Below are 16,792 nucleotides of genomic sequence, written 5' to 3' on the forward strand. Positions count from 1 at the left end.
TGGTTACGATGACTGTTCGACGAGCGCACCTTGTTTTGAATACACCTTGGTACTTCACATCGAGTGTTATGACAGTTCTGCAAAATATTGCGAGCTGTCTTCTTCATCAAGCGATCGGTGCTCAGAAGCGATTCTTCAGTCGGAATAAGCCAAAATCGGAAAGCAATCCAATGGGCCAGGACGGAGCCCCACAGGAAAAGGCTGCCCGCCGGGCGGCCCTTCGCAATGAGTACTGGCGCACGATGACCAACCCGCACAACCATCTGCGTGGAGAGTCCGGTGGAGTGGTAAGTACAATCGTGCTGGTTATGTCATCAAACGTTGGGATGTTTCTAAGTGAACTTCTTTAATCGTGTGTATTTTAGTTTGATACTGGATTAGCGCGATTCCAAGCGATGCGCGTAAATCACTTTGAGCACTTCAAGCCGACCGGACGCTCGTTCAAAATTGGAATGCTCACCGTTGTCCTTCCCATCATTGTTTACGCGAAAATGATGAAGTACGAGCGGGACCAGCGGGAACAGCAGTACCGCACCGGTCAGGTGGCGTATAAGGATCGCCGTTTCAAGTTTATCTAAATCAATTACCCACTAAGTGGTCGTTTCTGTTCCGGTAGCAAAAAGCGCATTGCAAAATAAAATGTCTTTACACTTCAATGTGATATGCTAAAATCACGTCACGTTTCTTAATTTTCTGAACGACGGGATGGATGCTTAGGGGAACTATTGTACATAGGCTGAGAAGCTAACGGAATGAAGTATTTTTATTGTTATAAATGTGATTATTTGAAACAATAGTTCTTCAATTTTGAAGTTAAGTTTGCCAGCAACACGTGAACAAATGTTTATCCATTTCATTGGACTACATAGAATGCATCCGTTTAGTTCGCTACTCAACATAAATCAGCAACAAACAAAATATTGTACTCTTATTTATTTTTTTAATTCTTCTCCCCAACTTACATTTAAAAATTACATTAAAAGATGAATGTTTTCACCCCACACAACATTCGTGTTGAAACATTGATGAACTTTTCCTCCCTCGTAAAAGATGTAAAATTTGATTCCGGCTACCAACTATATGTGGCCTCCTTGGAGATGTGTTGGAGGGGAAGGAATGAAAATTAAAATGTTGTCCGATCCTTTCTTTTCTATGGCATAGCTATCATCGTTTCTCTTTGATCGGTATCGGATCACATCTTCCACGGATAGATATTACCCAGCTGTATTATATCACACAGTAGAAACGAATTCTTCGAAACCAGTTCGTTACACCAGCGGGTAGCTGGCTGAGGTGGCGATACCACAGTGGTTGTCGCGGTTACGGGCCATCTTCACATATCCCTGATCGCCCCAGGTTGTACCCCAAGAGTTCTTCACCAGCCAGTAGTCCTCGCCTTCCTCAGTCGTACCGTATCCGACCGCCAACACGCCATGGTCGAGCTGCTCAGAATCGCACTGCGCCTCGTAGTATACGCCCTCCGAGTAAAACTGGAACGATTCGTGCGAAGCGTCGATGGCGACCGACACTGGACCGACCGTACCGACGGCCTTCTTGAGCGCATTCTCATCACCCTGCGGAATGTCGACGAAGCCCTTGTCGACAGCACCGACGCTCTTCGGGTTGTAGTGACATTCGTCGTCGATCGCCTCGTACGGGTACGCCTTCTCCGTGTCGATACCCTTGTTGTCCTTGATGTACTGGAAGGCAAAGTCCATCATGCCACCGTTGCACCCATTGTTACCGTACTTCTGCGAGCAGTCGATCAGGTTCTGCTCCGACAGCGACACCAGTTTACCCGTCTTGCGGAAATGCTGTCCCTCCAGCGCACCGGTAGCCGAGAACGACCAGCAAGATCCACAGTGTCCTAAAAGAAAAAACGCCAAAGTGTGGTCTATAAAACTGACCAATCCTAGGAGGAAAATAGGGCTATCCAACAGGCAGGTGCCATTACCTTGATCCTTCACTGTGGTAACTGCGCCCTTCTGACGCCAGTCGATCGTCTTCGGTACCTCGACATTGGCCGGTTCGATCCACGTGATCGGTTCCTCGATGCGCTGTAGGTCACCGCGCAGCAGACGACTGCAAGACGAACGAGATAACAAAGAACAGCGGTCAGTTATTACATCAATCAGCAGCTACCCTTCACCCCCACCCCGCCCCACGTACCCCTTTCCAGAGATGGCCGAACGGTTGAACCCGTTGAGCGTGTGCACAAACTCCTCGTGCAGCAGATCGGCGTACTTGTTCACGCGTAGTCGGAACTTTTCCTGCCCGAGATCGAACCGCTGATTATGCTTGGCAATTTTGTGCTTGTTTTGCACATAGATCTTCATGCGGATGCGTTCTTCCGTCTCGCTTTCATACTTCTTGCGGTGTTGCAGCTAGAACGAGTGTTAACAAAGGGATACTGTAAATAATATGCACTTCCTGTTCGCGATTCTTAAAACCTAAACGTAGGGGGGAAATAAAATAAACAACAAGGGAGGCTTTGCTTCGTGGAAGGAAATGTGTTCAGTGAATTTCTTTGAGTCATCGACATTGTCGCAAAACGTAAGCTTAAATCTGACAATGTATGGATACAGGGAGTTTTGATGAGTTTGAAACAGTAAGCACTGATTTTATATTAAAAAGAAAAACATGTTAATCACTTCTCCAATCGATCCATCCAAGCGAGCGATTTTTTTCCCAACTCGCCTCGCATAACAACGCAATCCGAGGTCACCATAATAAACCGGTTGGGTCGGTGGAGTCAAAACATGAGGCCAATCGTTAGCGTCAGCTTATTTTGCTTTCTCTGAACTGTGTCCGCGTTATAATCGGCTGTAGACCGTGCGAGGCAAAAACATAAAATAAAAGACGCAAGCATGTGCGATAATCGGAAAACATGTGATTCTAGGCTCACGCCGACTCCTAACCCAGTAGGGGCGGAACGTAGGGTTATCAAAGAATGTGCTCATGTGCTCGTGCTTCCAAAAGTCACCCTTTTCTTGATTGCGCATCCGAAAACAAAGTCGTGGTAAAAAGGAACAAATGAGAACAAAGACGAGAAAACCACATCTTATATGGCCTTGTTTTTTAACCAAATCAGATCAGGATTTTTCAGTTGAAAGGGTGGTAAGAATAAGTGGGCACACATCGTCAACGTGGCACAAAATAATCACAGAAGAGCGAGAAAAATTATATACTATGTAATTCGCAGTACAAAGGGAAGGATATAAATGCTTTATGCGCCAGCATTTTGCAATCTGAGGGTTATGTAGTTTCAATGTTACCCGCATTAGGATTGCTTGTAAAGGGTCCTATCACAAAACTGAATGAATGGTCGCAATGTTAGGATTTATGAATCATTGCCCGGCTCAATATACGCTACAGTCCGCTGCAAGTAAAATCGGACGCTCGAAAAATGAGCCGGTCTGCCGTCTTTCCGCAAGCCTACAGCATTCCCGGAACCGAATATTGACCTTTAACGTATACAATTCTTTTCATTAACTCTTTCACTACGTAAGAAAAATGAAAACGAAATCAAAATCGATTGTTTTACTGAGATACGGCACAAAATGTGCGCAAAGACCCGAAAAGCGGACACGCAAGTAAAATCGGACAGGTAGGTTTCTTTGCCGTTTGGCGCACTGCAAGTGACTTTAGGTCATTCTAGTACCACATTTATGAGTTGGCCACTATTGTTCTTTGTAGTTGCAAGGTAGACAGCAAAATAAAGAAACAAAAATACTCAAATTTTACACAGAAGCAACAAACTTAAACTTGCTAGTATCAGATGGGCTTTTGCCCAGATTATGATCAGTAAGATGGTCCAAACATGAAGGGAAACTACTTACAAGGAAATCAGAATAGGATTGGATAATCTTGTGAAATGAAAGTTTGTTAATTTCATTACTGAAGCCCTGAGTTTAACGAGATCAATGAAGCATAACCCAGTAACCCACTTGGAAACGTGGGAAGAAGAGTTCTTAAAGTAAGAAAACAATGATTTAATGAAGAAAATTCATCATATATATTAACATAGTCAAAGGTATTAACCATTAGCTTTCATATCAGTTAAAAAAATCTTGAAGTTTGGACATGATTGATCAATCATATGGTATCGTAACTCCGTCGAAGTTCCTGGGAAGCTGCATGTCATACACGGCATCATGAACAAGGTGTATCACATCAATATTTTCAAAGTTAAGTCAAAACCTAGCACCTAATAACTAACATTTGAAGTAATATTTTGTATTCTATTAAGATTATAATCCAAAACACACATTGCGGGATACTAGATTATGGGTATTATTCAACTGCCCAAACTGCTCACTACCGCCATCCAATAACAATACACTTGTGGGTAATAAAGCACTTGTATGAACTTATGGTGGTGGTTGTACGACTACAAACCAATTTAAAACTTCTTGTGATAATTGAAAGACGTAAACTAAAGAGTTGATGTAAAGAAAATTACAAAAAATAAGTTGGAAGCACGCCAAAACGGCTACAAGTTTTTTTAGCTACAAGTGAAAACTTGAGAAAATGCTGAATTTCAAACACCTGTTTTGATTATTTGCATTACATAAAGTGAATTGTGTTAGAAACTTATGATAAAAAATCATTTTTAGCTAAATTTTAACTAAAACATTACAAATAATCCACAGTAAAATAGTAAAAATCTTTGTTTGCATTCTCGTCAGCTAATCGTTATTTTTTATGGGTTTTTTGTATGATAATTTGGGATTTGATAATCAAGTACAAAGAACAATAGTGGCCAACTAATAAATGTGCAGGTACAACGACATGCGACCACTTGAAGTGCACCAAACGGCAAAGAAACCTACCTGTCCGATTTTACTTGCGTGTCCGCTTTTCGGGTCTTCGCGCATATTTTGAGCCGTATCTCAGTAAAACAATCGATTTTGATTTCGTTTTCAATTTACTTACATAGTGAAAGAGTTAATGAATAGAAATGCATACGTTAAAGGTCAATATTCGGTTCCGGGAATGCTGTAGGCTTGCGGAAAGACAGCAGACCGTCTCATTTTTCGAGCGTCCGATTTTACTTGCAGCAGACTGTATGTACTCTCGATGTTTCCTGTGCTGGTCGTAGCACAGCAATCAAATGCCCGCAGAATATCAAAGATCGACATCTATTTCCGGGCCGCATTTTTAATGGGCATGGTGAGTAAAATATTGGGGGTTCTGAGAAAAGCAATGTGCAAATGGAATACTTTATCAAAACTAAGCAAAACGACGAGAACGCAGAAAGATGGAGGAGAAATAAGTGTCGAATGAAATCAGATACTTGCCTGCCATTTACCCCGGGAAAGGCAGGTGAGTAGGTTGGGAAAATAAAATAAGAATGCGAATGATCTTGTAACTTAGGTAGGGAGGGTAAAAAATCCGGAATTGAGACAACAAACAAGGGTAGGATGATGTCGAATGCAAGGGTGGTGATTTGCACGAAACCCGTAAACACCAGCTGAGCGCGTTTCCACAAACACACTTTTGCCAGCGAAGATTTCAAGCAGTTGAACGACACGACGACGACAACAGGTAACAGCAGATGTGACCGCGAAATCCATTCGTGACTATTTGTGTGTTCTTTGTTATATGTTAACGAAGAACTTCATTGTGGCAACATGAAGGACATGATTTCTGGTGACCATCGACTACGATTTTGGTAAAAAATTTAGACTTAACGAGGTGTATGTGTGATGTTGGGTCGGACATGTTTGTTATCAACAAGCCATTTTGTGGAAGCTATTGCGCTTTGTTACGGTCCTGGCTCCCGTCGATGACCTAGAAAAACAAAATCTACAACCGCTTGACCGATGATAATCAAATTGCGTGGCGGTAGAGTGAGTTGATGCTCCATGGATTATTTATGGCGTCATCGAATTGAAAGTAGCGTGTATTTTTGTGGTTTTTCCGCATCACAAAAGTAGGATGTGAGCAATGCCATTTTGTTTTTCTGATATCACACCATGGTGGATGACTAGATGCAGGAGGAGCGAATGAAGAAACTTCTCTTAATTCTTACCTTGAAAGCAGTCCATTCTTCCTTCACCAGATCAAAGATGGAGATCGCATTTGCCGCCGCAACGAATGCGACGATGAGTATGAGAAACTTCATTTTGTTTTGAGACTTTCACAATGACGCCCACTACGATGGAGATCTGAAAAAAGAATACAGGTTGCGGATGCGACGCCATTACGTTAAAGATAACATTTTTACGTCATTTTCTGCTATACGCCCCTTCTTCAATACGCATTAACGTTTTTACAACACTAACCTAAAGTTATATCAGGAAGGGTAAAAGCCACTTAGTACACCAGAACTTCACTTGGTAATTGATTAGTTTTTCGCGAAAAACTTCCACGTTTTTTTGTCAGTAATTACAAGCACTAGTACTACTCACAAGAGACAATAAGGAAGTTACGCTTCACGAAGATTTCTGAGCAACTGTTTAACGCGTCCGCGTTTGGAATCGGAATGTCCGGACGCGGTATATAACTGTCCATTATATCAGCTGAGGCTTCTTTTGTTTATCAAATTGGCCCGTGAGCGAGAGCGAGAGAGCTACTTCGATGTTTACAAGTCGTAGCTGAGGAGTTTGATTGGGGTTTCAACGAGCTTATCACATTGAAGACAAGCTGAAGCATTTTCCTTTTTTAAAAAGTCGTAAACAATGAGTATGAATCATGTGCTGTGTAGAAACGGCATAACTGCGCTCAAATTTACAGATATTTTTCATAAGCGTTCAATGCGAGCAGCAAATGATTCAAAGACAACAAAACTGGCCGGTTCCATTCCTCCAGCCGATATTCCAGACATGAATGTGCTCTGATATTGGTAACGGAATGTAAGAAAAGTTAAATAATGAAAGACACAAGGATTCGAATGTGTATTACTCATCCAAGTACAAGAACATCCCATCCGTTTGATTTGGATTGTTTTAAGCCGTTGCGCCAATTATGAATTACCAGCGCGCAAAAGGATCTTTGCCCCAACAATACTGTAGGTCTAGACGCGAACTTCAATCAATGTCTGGCTTGCAAAGAATTACCATTGGAGGGGTAACCCACCAAAGGAAATGCGTTGTTCCAGATTCTGAGGATGTTTACTACGCTGTCATTCAAAGTTTGCTCGCCATGCGCAAGCGGCTAGTATCCAGGACAGACGGAACGAAGTAGCTGGCAGTAGGTAAAAGTTCATGCTTCGACGCTTCGGGGAGCACATGCAGCACGGGGGCAAGGCATAAATCGTGTGCATCGTTAGCACCATTCAGAGAGGACACCTTATCTACTGTTGATGCTATTGAACTCCCTGACCATCGATGATGCGGTGCTTGCTTTCGTCATACTTAAAACGATGCTCCAGTTTCATGGTGCAAAGGGACAGGACCCGCAGGGCATTGGGATTTTTTTTTATGACGCAATAAGCTATCTTCTCTGATCTACTTTGATCCTTACGATATGCTATTTTTTTGTCATCCTTATCAAAAAACCAACACCTTCGGAAACGGTTTGTCGATTTTGACACTTCGCCTATGTTTATTTACATTTAGTATCATCACCACGGAAACCATCGTCGTCGTCGGGGGAAAGTAAAAACTGTGAATATAAAGTTTTCTTTTATTCAATGGAAGTGTGGTGTAGAGAAAATGTTTATCGGTCATTAAAAACGTGGCAGGTGGATTCAGAAGAAACCGATATTCCTTCTTTTAGATACATTCACAGAATGAGCTAAAACCAATGTTGCGACATTGGAATAAAAATGGAAAGCGACCAATTTAGAGGCGAGCTCAGAAACTTGATTGACCTACTTTGATTTTTCAAAAGTTCTGTTGGAAGCACCTCCTCCAAACGACGATGGACAACTCGCTGCTGAAAGAAACAATTTCCTTGAGGTAGGGTTGAATAAATAAGCTGATCCTGTCGTGTAAAAACGTGATCTCCTTTCGAATCTATTTTAGCAATAGAAACATGTGTCGACTTTGTTTATCTACCAATGGCGTCACTGAGCCTATAGGGTATGGTGATCAATTCCTGTTGCAGAAAATATACGAATGCACATCCATCCAGGTACTTATTGCTATTGGGTAATTAAGGAGTTTGTAATGAAATTTGAATTTCTTCACGCTCCCCACAGATAACACCGTTGGCAGGTGTTTCCTCAGCGTTGTGTACGATCTGCAGAGCTCGTCTCGAAGACTTTTATCAGTTCCGTTGGCAGTGTATTAAGAATGATGAAATCCTCCACCGCATAGCCGCTGGTGGAAGTAATAAACCGCTTGAGTCTGGTGAAGGCCGCATACAGTCGGATAATTCTGTCGATTGTAACAAACGATTACAAGAGTCTGCGTCCATTTATTCGACCAACCATTCGAGAGCAGCTGGGCTGGTGCACCACACGGAAGCTAAGTCCCATCATCACGGAGTACATTCAGTAGGTATGCCAGCGAATGATGCGTACTCTCCATTCGGTTCAAAATACACAGATCCAGCACAGGCTTGTCCACCTGTCTCTGAAACTGCCGTAAACTTTCGAAGAAAGCGAGGAAGGCCACCGAAACAACAATATGATTTCGGACCAAATGTCATCAGCAAAGGGCAGACGCCGATGATAGGGGAGCAGTCACAAAGCTTGCAACGAGTTCCAGAAAACAGATGGAATAATGTACCAGTCGCCACCGGCAACGTCTCGCAAATGGATCAAGATACATCGGGAAGTTCAAGTGAAAACCAAGAAGAACAAGAGTGGTTTAAGGTGAAGGTTGAGCAGATTGACCAACAAACGTATCCTTTGGGAAGCGACCAGCTGCAACACATGCCACCGATGAGTCATAACACTCACCACATGGATGCTAGCCGGGCACAGGCAGATTGTGCGCCTTCTACGCAGCTGAATCAAGTGTTGGCTAGTCCAACTGATTCTCGAATACAAGCTCCTTTCGTGCAAACAGGCGTCAAACGGAGTCGTGGTCGACCGCCGCGCGAGGGTGGCTGTCCGAATGAGGATCGAGCAGAGTACCGCTTCCGCTGCCAATATTGCAGTGCACGATTTAAAGCGGCCATAAACTTGAAATTACATACGAATACGCACACCGGCGAGAAACCATACCTTTGTACAGTTTGCAACAAATCCTTCGCCCATCCAAGCAATCTTAGTGTGCATATGAAGCTGCATAGCAACCAACAAGCCGGGGTCGAGGGGCTGTATCGTAGCACTCTGAAGGATAATGGTGAAAAGTCCGGCCCTTCTCCACAACCGGAGAAAAGGTTTCAATGTCCTTATTGTCAAACTAATTTTGCGTTAGCCTTTCAGCTGAAAATTCACATTAATACGCACACCGGTCAAAAGCCATACGTTTGCAAGAACTGCGGCAAAGGGTTTGCGCAACCAAGCAATCTGCACGTGCATAGTAAAAAGCATTGTAGACGGAAACAAGTTCCATTTGGTGATACGCGACCGAACGAAGGGCAAAGCAGTGAGAGCTACACACATACGGTACCGGAAAATACAGTGACGATGCAAACAGTGGAATCGAACAGAGGTGGTGAATTGTCGTTCGGGAGGAGTTCCTCCTATCAAGCTCAAGACTCTTCACATTCCTCTTCGCACCATTTAAATAACACCTTGGAGGAAAATCACCGAAATAATCACCCCGCAATGAATAGTAATCATCCTATGTTAGTTTAGAACACTATGGCATTCCTGTTAGAGCAATTTTCTATAAGAAAATTATACCCGTAATATATTGTACCTTGAAATTAGTACTCTTTTGTTCGTGTATCAAAATTGGTATATATTTGGACCTCAACTTAACATCATGATGGATTAATTTTAAAGCTAACGGAAAACAAAAATATATAGAAAGTAAGTATAATATATACTACATCCTAGTGATGCCCGTTGCTCGCTATATTGAGCTAGCCGTAGTAAAACATAAAATGGAAAATCATAGATTAACTCATCCTCCCTTCTATCCGAGAGTGTACTCGATTGAAATGAAATGGAAGTCTCCAGTTATAAAAGGGGATATTCTTCGGCACCATCGCGATTCACTTTTTTAGCCCATTTGCACGATGGGAAAAAAAACTAAATAGTAGTACATACAAAAGAAAGCGTTGGTTTTCTTACTCTGGTGTGCTAACTTACTTTCTAGGATCTGTTCTAATCGACAAGATGTACATGTAACAGAGGGAAGAGTACATGAAACACAAAAAGCAGGAGAAGAAAAAAAAACGTAATTTCTCGACCACAATTTTCGCTTGCTCCAATGATCTCCTGTTTAAACTAGTTCGGAAGGCGCTGTGTTTTACTCTGCATTGGCTTCGGGGTGTCGTTCCAGAAGCATAGCAACACCTTGTCCACCAGCAGCACAGGCCGCCACGAGACCGAGTTGTCCATTTTCACGCACCAAACGGTTTGCCTAAAACAAGAAAAGGTATTTAGTTTTTACATTGTGTAATCGATGGATGCAACTCATGCAGCAACTTACCGTATGCATACACAAACGAACTCCGGTGGCGGCGAACGGATGTCCAATTGAGAGCGATCCCCCCCAGTTGTTCCACTTGGTCATATCGGGGTTGCCGAACTTCTCGTTAAGTCCCAGATAGTTCTTGCAGAAGTAGTCCGAATCGAGTGCTTTGAGGTTGGCAATAATTTGTCCCTGGAATATTCACACATTTTTTTACGTTAGTCCACAGAAAACGTTTGTTTTGGAATGGAAACTTACAGCGAAAGCTTCGTGAATTTCCCACGAGTCAATGTCTTTCATCGTAAGGCCGGCCTTTTTCAGCAATTTCGGAATACCATAGGCCGGTCCAAGCAGCAGCTGATCAATTGGATCCTGCGACACGTACAAGAAGTCGCGCAGGTATGCCTTCGGGCGCAGACCGAGAGCTTTGGCCTTCTCCTCGGTCATGATCAGACATGCTGAAGCGCCGTCCGTCAGGAAGGACGCGTTGGCAGCCGTCACGGTACCGTAAGGCTTTACGAAGGCAGGCTTAAGCTTGGCCAGAGCTTCCTTGGACGACACACGGATTCCATTGTCCTTCTCGATCGTCTTGTCTACGCCGGACACTTTGAAGGGAACTAAATCGGTGAAATAGCCTTTATCCTGTGCCTCCTTGGCAAGCGTGTGGGAACGTAGGGCATAATCGTCCTGCTCCTGGCGCGAAGCGTTGAAAGCCGATGCCAGCCGGTCGGCCGAATGTCCCATCGTCTCGCCGGATGAAAACTCGGCCACAGCTGGAAGCTCGGGAGCGAAGAAGTCTGGTCGAATCGTAGACAGCAGCTGCAGACGTTGGCCCATCGTTTTCGCCTTGTTCGCACGCAGCATTAACGAGCGCATCTTGCGGCTGTGGCGAATAGGTACATCGGACATGAACTCGACACCACCGGCCACGATTGCATCGTATGTTCCGGTAGCGATCAGCCCCATCCCGGTAGTTATGGCTTGATTCGAGCTGATGCACGCCATCGTAACGGTGTGGGCCGGAGTTTTATTGCTGAATCCGGCGCTAAGCGCTGCCTCGCGTGCAATGTTCGACGTTTTCACCTCTTGGATGACCGTTCCGTACACAATGTAGTCAATCACTTCCTTGTCGACTTTTGTCTTGCGCAAAAGGCTCCTAAAATTCGATACACAAAGTCAGTGCAATTGGTTCAGCAAAGAAAAAGGAAATAATTGTAATCATTCTCACAGGAGCGAATGGCGGGCGAGTTCGTGTGGCATCAGTTTGGAGTAGTCCGAGCCGGATGTCAGGAACGGCGTACGAACGCCATCTACGAGGACTACATTTTTTCCTGTTTTATCCGGCAAACGGCGAGGCTCAAAGACGGTGCTCGTTGTGCTGATACTACGAAGGGCTGAAACGGCATGTAAAGGTAAAAAATAACATTATTAAAAAAATAATATTTATGTTCCGGGTACAACTTCGCGGACCTTATTGATAACGTGTTTTTAAAAAGTACAGTGATCACGTTGGTGTATAAAACTGATGCAGCCGGTGATTACACAAGGAGATAAATAATCTACCAAAAGAAGGAAAGTACCACCCCCGGCATTCGGAAAGGCATCAGAAATGTCCGGGTTGCTGATAAAGCAAATCTTTTACCTTGCTCAGTGGTAGTGACGCGGATTTCAAAACAAAATCCAACCGCGATGACACGGTGTGGACTTTGATGATGAGTTGGACTTTGTACTTTCTACTGAAGGGGAGAGGTATGGATCAAGTGTGGACAGGCTTCCTAAATGGAAAGTGCCAAAGGGAAGTGGTTTTACATACAATACGTAATTAAGCATTTTTGAAAGAATGTTAAGGTCTTGTAAAATTGGGGAAGATTAACTTGTGGTGGAAAAATGAATTAAATTTCATGTCTGAATGATTACGAAGTCCAACTGGGACGTATCTGTTCAACCGATTACAATGATGGCGGCACTTACCGGTTTTAGCAAGGTTTCCAGAATATGAAGAGGTAGTTTTGGCAATCTTTACCAGGTTGTACGCCATTGTGAAAAGTAAATGAATTATTTAAGATAACAAAATTGTAACAATTGTATATGAAAACCACCAATTACACTGTGTTCCACACGAAAGGCTACGGTCGACTGTTCGACACAACAGGTTCGTATATCAATCAAGGTGGGATCAGCATCACACTTTTGACAGTTAGAGAAACGGTGACGACGTGTTGCCAGTTCTCAAGTTTTAATAAAAACTGATAATTAATTTTTTTTTTTTTGTAGTAACCGAGAAATTGCTTAACTTCGGATAAAAGAAAACACGGATAACATCGAATTAAATCTATTACATATTATCTTTTGAAGGGCTAAAAATTTAGGTTTAATCAACCAAGTTGCTGTATGTTTTTCTAATAGGATCCTTTGGAGATTGGGCATCAAAACAGGTATTCTGCACGATAATTTATCATTTTTCATCCGTTCTGGGTTTGAAAGGATCACTCCACACTCGCATATCTATAAGAACACAAAAAATACGGTTGTTTTAATCGAGTTCTAGTTGTACCCTCTTGGAGAGGAAAGGTTAGCTTACTTCCGGGCTGAATTTCTTCTTGCTTGATGCCTGCCCTATTGATTTGTTGCACTTTTTCTGTAAATGGAAAGGAAATCATTAGCTGCAGGAGTGGAATGGTCCAATTGACGCCTGGTAATGTTTACTGTATTGTTCTGGATTCATCATTGGATGTACGATGATCGGATAACAGGCCAATCCAATGATTCCTACGATACCACCAATAAGTAGGGCATAGTTACGTCCTCTTAATACCGTTGGCGCCATTTAGTTCGGCTTTGTTTTATCCACAAATTTACTTGGACCACAATCACAAAACTGCCGGTGCACAAAGCTCTGGTATTGAGAGATGTTATGCAAAAACCAAAACACATTTGTCTATAAACAGCTGATTTTGACGGCTAAACCTGAGCTACTGTCAGTGAGTCACTGTAGTCCGGAACATCCTAGGTTCGAATGCAAAAGGAACGAATTTAAATAATTTATTGTTTGCTCAACGGTTCCCAAGCACGTGACCGATTTATGCTGATGTGCTCCATCAAAAAGAAATTATGTGTTTCAACGGAGTCGGGTATTTATTCAGGAGAAAGCTGGATTTAATGTATATTTCATTTTTTACCTATGTTCTTTACTATTCGCTACACACTCTCTGATCTGATGCACCATCCATTGCACGCCATCCTGTAAGCCTTCGCCTGTAAGTGCGTTGCTCGAACTGATGTGCCAGGGTTTATCCTTGATTTTCTCCAAACCCAATCCAGCCGCAATTTTCACGCTTGACAACGCCTCCGTGCAGTCCATTTTATTAGCAAAGAAAAGAATAGGCACCCGCCGGTTCGCAATATCTGGATGTTGTAGAAGTATTTCCAACTCGTCTTTTACGACCACTGAAAAACACAATGCGTTAATTAAAGAAATATGATCTTGCCAGTGACACAACCAACTGCTCTTACCTAAGCGCATACGATCACTTGAATCAATTACAAACACAATTCCTTTGCATGCTTTGAAGTGATGTTCCCAGAGGCTGCGGTATCTCGTAGCACCGGACATGTCGAATGCAGTGAAAAATACTCCCTGATCTGGAATCAAAAGACAAACTGTTTCAGTACAAATAGAAGAGAGAAGAAGTCAATTAAAAATTAGACTGCAAAAACTCAGCCACAATACGTTTTGTAGCCTGATACCCTGCTTATAAATACTTAATAATAATCCTATTCCGTCCGGGATAGTGCTGGCGAACTTGCTACATAAAAACTTCCTGCGCGCATTTATTATCGGCTGCGCGTAACAGTTCGTCTCCCTACGCGAAACAAGATACGGACGAGTAAAATGTAATCTCACTTCGGAAAACAGGTCAGTGCTAGCGCGGAGACCGAGCGGAACACATCTGGTTTGAAAAAGTAAAAGTGAAATTCGCGACACGATGCGTATCGGTGCAACCATTCCCAACTTCCAGGCCGACTCGACCAAGGGGCCGATTGATTTTTACAATTGGCTCGGTGATTCGTAAGTGAATTGGACGCGTGTTTGCTTAGAACAAGAAACTTAAATGTCTTGTACTTTGATAGTTGGTGCGTCCTTTTTTCGCATCCGGCCGACTTTACGCCCGTGTGCACAACCGAGCTTGGAAGGATTGCGGTCCATCAGGAGCATTTCTCCAAACGTAATGTGAAAGTGCTGGCACATTCTGTCGATGATCTCAAGTGCCATGTGGACTGGGTTAATGTGAGTATACCCTCATTCCTTTGCTTTTGTATTTGGCACAATTTGGGAGCGGCACCCAAACGGACCCTATTTATAGCCGTCAATCCGATGCCCGCAAGCCCACGTCCTAGGGTCATCGATCCTGGCGATCGGAGGATTTGTCAGCTGATCGCTGAAGTGTTCTTTTTTCTCTCTAATCGTCTTATATCGGGTTAGCTGTTTTGAGTCTAATCGAAGACTGGTGTTAGGAACGGGGAATAGTTTGTTTCATGGTTTTTTCGTACCTTGTTCCTCCTTAGGACATTAAATCGTACTGTCCGGATATTATTGGAAACTTTCCCTATCCCATCATTGCGGATCCGAGCCGCGACTTAGCCGTCAAGTTCGGTATGCTCGATGAGAAGGACAAGGACAACCCGGAACTGGCGCAAACGGTGCGGGCGTTGTTCATCATCAGTCCCGATATAAAGGTTCGTCTCACAATGCACTACCCGACATCGACGGGGCGTAACGTGGAGTAAGTAGTCCCTTCCCCAATGTATATGTTATCGAACAAAAAACGGCTTGACTCCTCTGATTCGATTGCTTGCAGTGAAATTTTGCGTGTTATCGATTCGCTTCAATTGACCGATCGGGTAAAGGTGATAGCGACTCCGGCCAACTGGACGGTAAGTACTTTAAAGGTAATCAACTGTTCGACATTCGACATTCAACTTGCTTGCCTTCTAGCCTGGAACGAAGGTGATGATTCTGCCGAGTGTCAGCGAGGCGGAAGCGGACAAATTGTTCCCCAATGGGATCGAACGCGTCTCAATGCCGTCCGGTAATGTCTATGTCCGCACCACAACCGATTATAAGTAGGTTTCTTTGATACAGTTAATTGCGTGACTGTTGACTTTTTTGTTCAAGTTCGTACGAACAACAATAAACTTGTTTTTGCATGCATTGCTACTCAAACCGCAACGGAACTGAAACCTTCTTTGATGATCAGTATCACATTTACTTATCGATCCATTTTTGTTACGCAAGTCTAGGCAGGGGATCGTTCGTCACAACACTTCCGCTATTGCAATCAAGCACGTTATGATCAAGGTTGTCCCGACTTAAGAAGCCTAATGGAACAAGCAATGCATTCACGTGTTGTTTGTTTCTTTACGTAGAGAAGACATTCCGTACCGTAGGTGTGTTATGAATATTCATATTTACATTTCAGCCAGATGCCGCTGCATAGCATATTCTTCAACGATAAGGGCACGGCCAGATTGAATATGATGATTACACAATTGTTATTTGTGTTACTCCTGATTTGCAACTTCAAATCACGTTTTCTAGCTGTACGCCGCATGTGATAGTGAATTCTCTCCCTATTTGTTTATCTCTTAGTAGACAATTCTAGCTGCTATATAATGAAGATGGGACAATATTTGAATATTTCAAGCACATTCCATTTCGTTATCCGCGCAGAGATCTTACACCGTTTGCTTTGATTTGTGTTTGTTTCATTACAGTACGAGCAATTCGTAAAATCGATACGTCCTTGGTGACTAGATTGAATTTTTTTCTTCCATCGTCGAACTGTTAGCTTTCGAAAAAAAATACGTTGAAACAGAAACTTGCTGTTGCTACTCCTTCGGCCAAAACAGGGCAGATTTATTTTTAATTTTCTGTGGATCATGGTAAGTTTTTATAATACTGGTATTGTTTAATGCCCTGTTTTGGTGAAACGTTTTAATCTGTTCAATACTTACTCTCGAAACGCTCCACGCTGAATCCCACCGTCGGGACGATGATCGAGGTACGTTCGTTGGGGTTTTTGAAGTGGTTCACAATCGTTGATTTTCCGCTGTTATTCAACCCCACGACCAGAATGTTGATCTGCTCCTTTTTCATCTTCAACATGTTCGCCAGCTTGTCGAACAGCCCCATGATGATCGATGGTTTTCCGAGCGACTCGCACCTTTGAGAGTCTACCACCGCAGTTATAGTACTATTTACAGTAGTTTTTCAGACTTACTACTGCTTTTGACACCCGCACTTATTCATT

General features: G+C 43.1%; 7 protein-coding genes across 9 annotated transcripts; 3 read left to right on the forward strand and 4 right to left on the reverse strand.

Annotated features, from left to right (window-relative positions):
• Positions 1-88: 88 nt before the first annotated feature.
• On the forward strand, positions 89-676 carry LOC131258705 (uncharacterized). Its single transcript, XM_058260075.1, has 2 exons — positions 89-287; positions 366-676. Exons 1-2 carry the CDS (start codon positions 171-173, stop codon positions 576-578), a joined length of 330 nt encoding a protein of 109 aa, XP_058116058.1. The 5' UTR covers positions 89-170; the 3' UTR covers positions 579-676.
• Positions 677-918: 242 nt separating this feature from the next.
• Positions 919-6,488, reverse strand: LOC131260034 (cathepsin L-like). The gene is made up of 5 exons (XM_058261687.1): positions 6,288-6,488; positions 6,035-6,170; positions 2,170-2,384; positions 1,955-2,082; positions 919-1,867 (listed from the first exon to the last, which is right to left on the reverse strand). The coding sequence occupies exons 2-5, from the start codon at positions 6,125-6,127 to the stop codon at positions 1,269-1,271; spliced, it is 1,035 nt and encodes a 344-aa protein (XP_058117670.1). The 5' UTR covers positions 6,128-6,170; positions 6,288-6,488; the 3' UTR covers positions 919-1,268.
• Positions 6,489-7,585: 1,097 nt separating this feature from the next.
• Positions 7,586-9,774, forward strand: LOC131260577 (zinc finger protein 556-like). Its single transcript, XM_058262339.1, has 3 exons — positions 7,586-7,904; positions 7,971-8,079; positions 8,147-9,774. The coding sequence occupies exons 1-3, from the start codon at positions 7,867-7,869 to the stop codon at positions 9,695-9,697; spliced, it is 1,698 nt and encodes a 565-aa protein (XP_058118322.1). The 5' UTR covers positions 7,586-7,866; the 3' UTR covers positions 9,698-9,774.
• A 42-nt stretch (positions 9,775-9,816) lies between these two features.
• LOC131260578 (trifunctional enzyme subunit beta, mitochondrial) lies at positions 9,817-12,627 on the reverse strand. The gene is made up of 5 exons (XM_058262340.1): positions 12,453-12,627; positions 11,710-11,875; positions 10,740-11,637; positions 10,500-10,673; positions 9,817-10,430 (listed from the first exon to the last, which is right to left on the reverse strand). Exons 1-5 carry the CDS (start codon positions 12,517-12,519, stop codon positions 10,317-10,319), a joined length of 1,419 nt encoding a protein of 472 aa, XP_058118323.1. The 5' UTR covers positions 12,520-12,627; the 3' UTR covers positions 9,817-10,316.
• Positions 12,628-12,819: 192 nt separating this feature from the next.
• Positions 12,820-13,387, reverse strand: LOC131259026 (small integral membrane protein 20). Its single transcript, XM_058260435.1, has 3 exons — positions 13,188-13,387; positions 13,063-13,119; positions 12,820-12,986 (listed from the first exon to the last, which is right to left on the reverse strand). The coding sequence occupies exons 1-3, from the start codon at positions 13,306-13,308 to the stop codon at positions 12,937-12,939; spliced, it is 228 nt and encodes a 75-aa protein (XP_058116418.1). The 5' UTR covers positions 13,309-13,387; the 3' UTR covers positions 12,820-12,936.
• A 249-nt stretch (positions 13,388-13,636) lies between these two features.
• Positions 13,637-16,674, reverse strand: LOC131261068 (ADP-ribosylation factor-like protein 6). Of its 3 annotated transcripts, none has more exons than XM_058262968.1 (4): positions 16,497-16,674; positions 14,495-14,505; positions 13,995-14,118; positions 13,637-13,928 (listed from the first exon to the last, which is right to left on the reverse strand). In XM_058262968.1, the coding sequence occupies exons 1-4, from the start codon at positions 16,672-16,674 to the stop codon at positions 13,657-13,659; spliced, it is 585 nt and encodes a 194-aa protein (XP_058118951.1). In that variant the 3' UTR covers positions 13,637-13,656. The 3 variants fall into 3 exon arrangements, with proteins under 3 accessions (XP_058118951.1, XP_058118952.1, XP_058118950.1); XM_058262969.1 differs by lacking the exon at positions 14,495-14,505 and adding an exon at positions 15,713-15,716 and having other exon boundaries at positions 16,493-16,674; XM_058262967.1 differs by lacking the exon at positions 14,495-14,505 and having other exon boundaries at positions 13,995-14,123.
• On the forward strand, positions 14,409-15,711 carry LOC131261067 (peroxiredoxin-6-like). Its single transcript, XM_058262966.1, has 5 exons — positions 14,409-14,550; positions 14,613-14,769; positions 15,048-15,265; positions 15,341-15,416; positions 15,478-15,711. Exons 1-5 carry the CDS (start codon positions 14,468-14,470, stop codon positions 15,607-15,609), a joined length of 666 nt encoding a protein of 221 aa, XP_058118949.1. The 5' UTR covers positions 14,409-14,467; the 3' UTR covers positions 15,610-15,711.
• Positions 16,675-16,792: the final 118 nt, after the last annotated feature.

The sequence above is a fragment of the Anopheles coustani genome, chromosome 3 (genome assembly GCF_943734705.1).
Source record: "Anopheles coustani chromosome 3, idAnoCousDA_361_x.2, whole genome shotgun sequence".
NCBI lineage: Eukaryota > Metazoa > Arthropoda > Insecta > Diptera > Culicidae > Anopheles > Anopheles coustani.

Bases quoted from the DNA above. Each gene is read 5' to 3' on its own strand.
- LOC131258705 (XM_058260075.1), top strand. From the start codon at position 171: ATGGGCCAGGACGGAGCCCCACAGGAAAAGGCTGCCCGCCGGGCGGCC. The intron at 288-365 runs GTAAGTACAATC...TGTGTATTTTAG, and splicing joins GTGGAGAGTCCGGTGGAGTG to TTTGATACTGGATTAGCGCG.
- LOC131260034 (XM_058261687.1), bottom strand. From the start codon at position 6,127: ATGAAGTTTCTCATACTCATCGTCGCATTCGTTGCGGCGGCAAATGCG. The intron at 2,385-6,034 runs GTAAGAATTAAG...CACTCGTTCTAG, and splicing joins AAGAATGGACTGCTTTCAAG to CTGCAACACCGCAAGAAGTA. The intron at 2,083-2,169 runs GTACGTGGGGCG...TTCGTCTTGCAG, and splicing joins TCGGCCATCTCTGGAAAGGG to TCGTCTGCTGCGCGGTGACC.
- LOC131260577 (XM_058262339.1), top strand. From the start codon at position 7,867: ATGGACAACTCGCTGCTGAAAGAAACAATTTCCTTGAG. The intron at 7,905-7,970 runs GTAGGGTTGAAT...AATCTATTTTAG, and splicing joins AAAGAAACAATTTCCTTGAG to CAATAGAAACATGTGTCGAC. The intron at 8,080-8,146 runs GTACTTATTGCT...CGCTCCCCACAG, and splicing joins ACGAATGCACATCCATCCAG to ATAACACCGTTGGCAGGTGT.
- LOC131260578 (XM_058262340.1), bottom strand. From the start codon at position 12,519: ATGGCGTACAACCTGGTAAAGATTGCCAAAACTACCTCTTCATATTCT. The intron at 10,674-10,739 runs GTAAGTTTCCAT...TGAATATTCCAG, and splicing joins AAATTCACGAAGCTTTCGCT to GGACAAATTATTGCCAACCT. The intron at 10,431-10,499 runs GTAAGTTGCTGC...TTCTTGTTTTAG, and splicing joins TTCGTTTGTGTATGCATACG to GCAAACCGTTTGGTGCGTGA.
- LOC131259026 (XM_058260435.1), bottom strand. From the start codon at position 13,308: ATGGCGCCAACGGTATTAAGAGGACGTAACTATGCCCTACTTATTGGT. The intron at 13,120-13,187 runs GTAAACATTACC...TTCCATTTACAG, and splicing joins GATGAATCCAGAACAATACA to AAAAAGTGCAACAAATCAAT. The intron at 12,987-13,062 runs GTAAGCTAACCT...GTGTTCTTATAG, and splicing joins AGAAGAAATTCAGCCCGGAA to ATATGCGAGTGTGGAGTGAT.
- LOC131261067 (XM_058262966.1), top strand. From the start codon at position 14,468: ATGCGTATCGGTGCAACCATTCCCAACTTCCAGGCCGACTCGACCAAG. The intron at 15,266-15,340 runs GTAAGTAGTCCC...GATTGCTTGCAG, and splicing joins TCGACGGGGCGTAACGTGGA to TGAAATTTTGCGTGTTATCG. The intron at 15,417-15,477 runs GTAAGTACTTTA...CTTGCCTTCTAG, and splicing joins CGACTCCGGCCAACTGGACG to CCTGGAACGAAGGTGATGAT.
- LOC131261068 (XM_058262968.1), bottom strand. From the start codon at position 16,674: ATGGGGCTGTTCGACAAGCTGGCGAACATGTTGAAGATGAAAAAGGAG. The intron at 13,929-13,994 runs GTAAGAGCAGTT...TGTGTTTTTCAG, and splicing joins AAGTGATCGTATGCGCTTAG to TGGTCGTAAAAGACGAGTTG.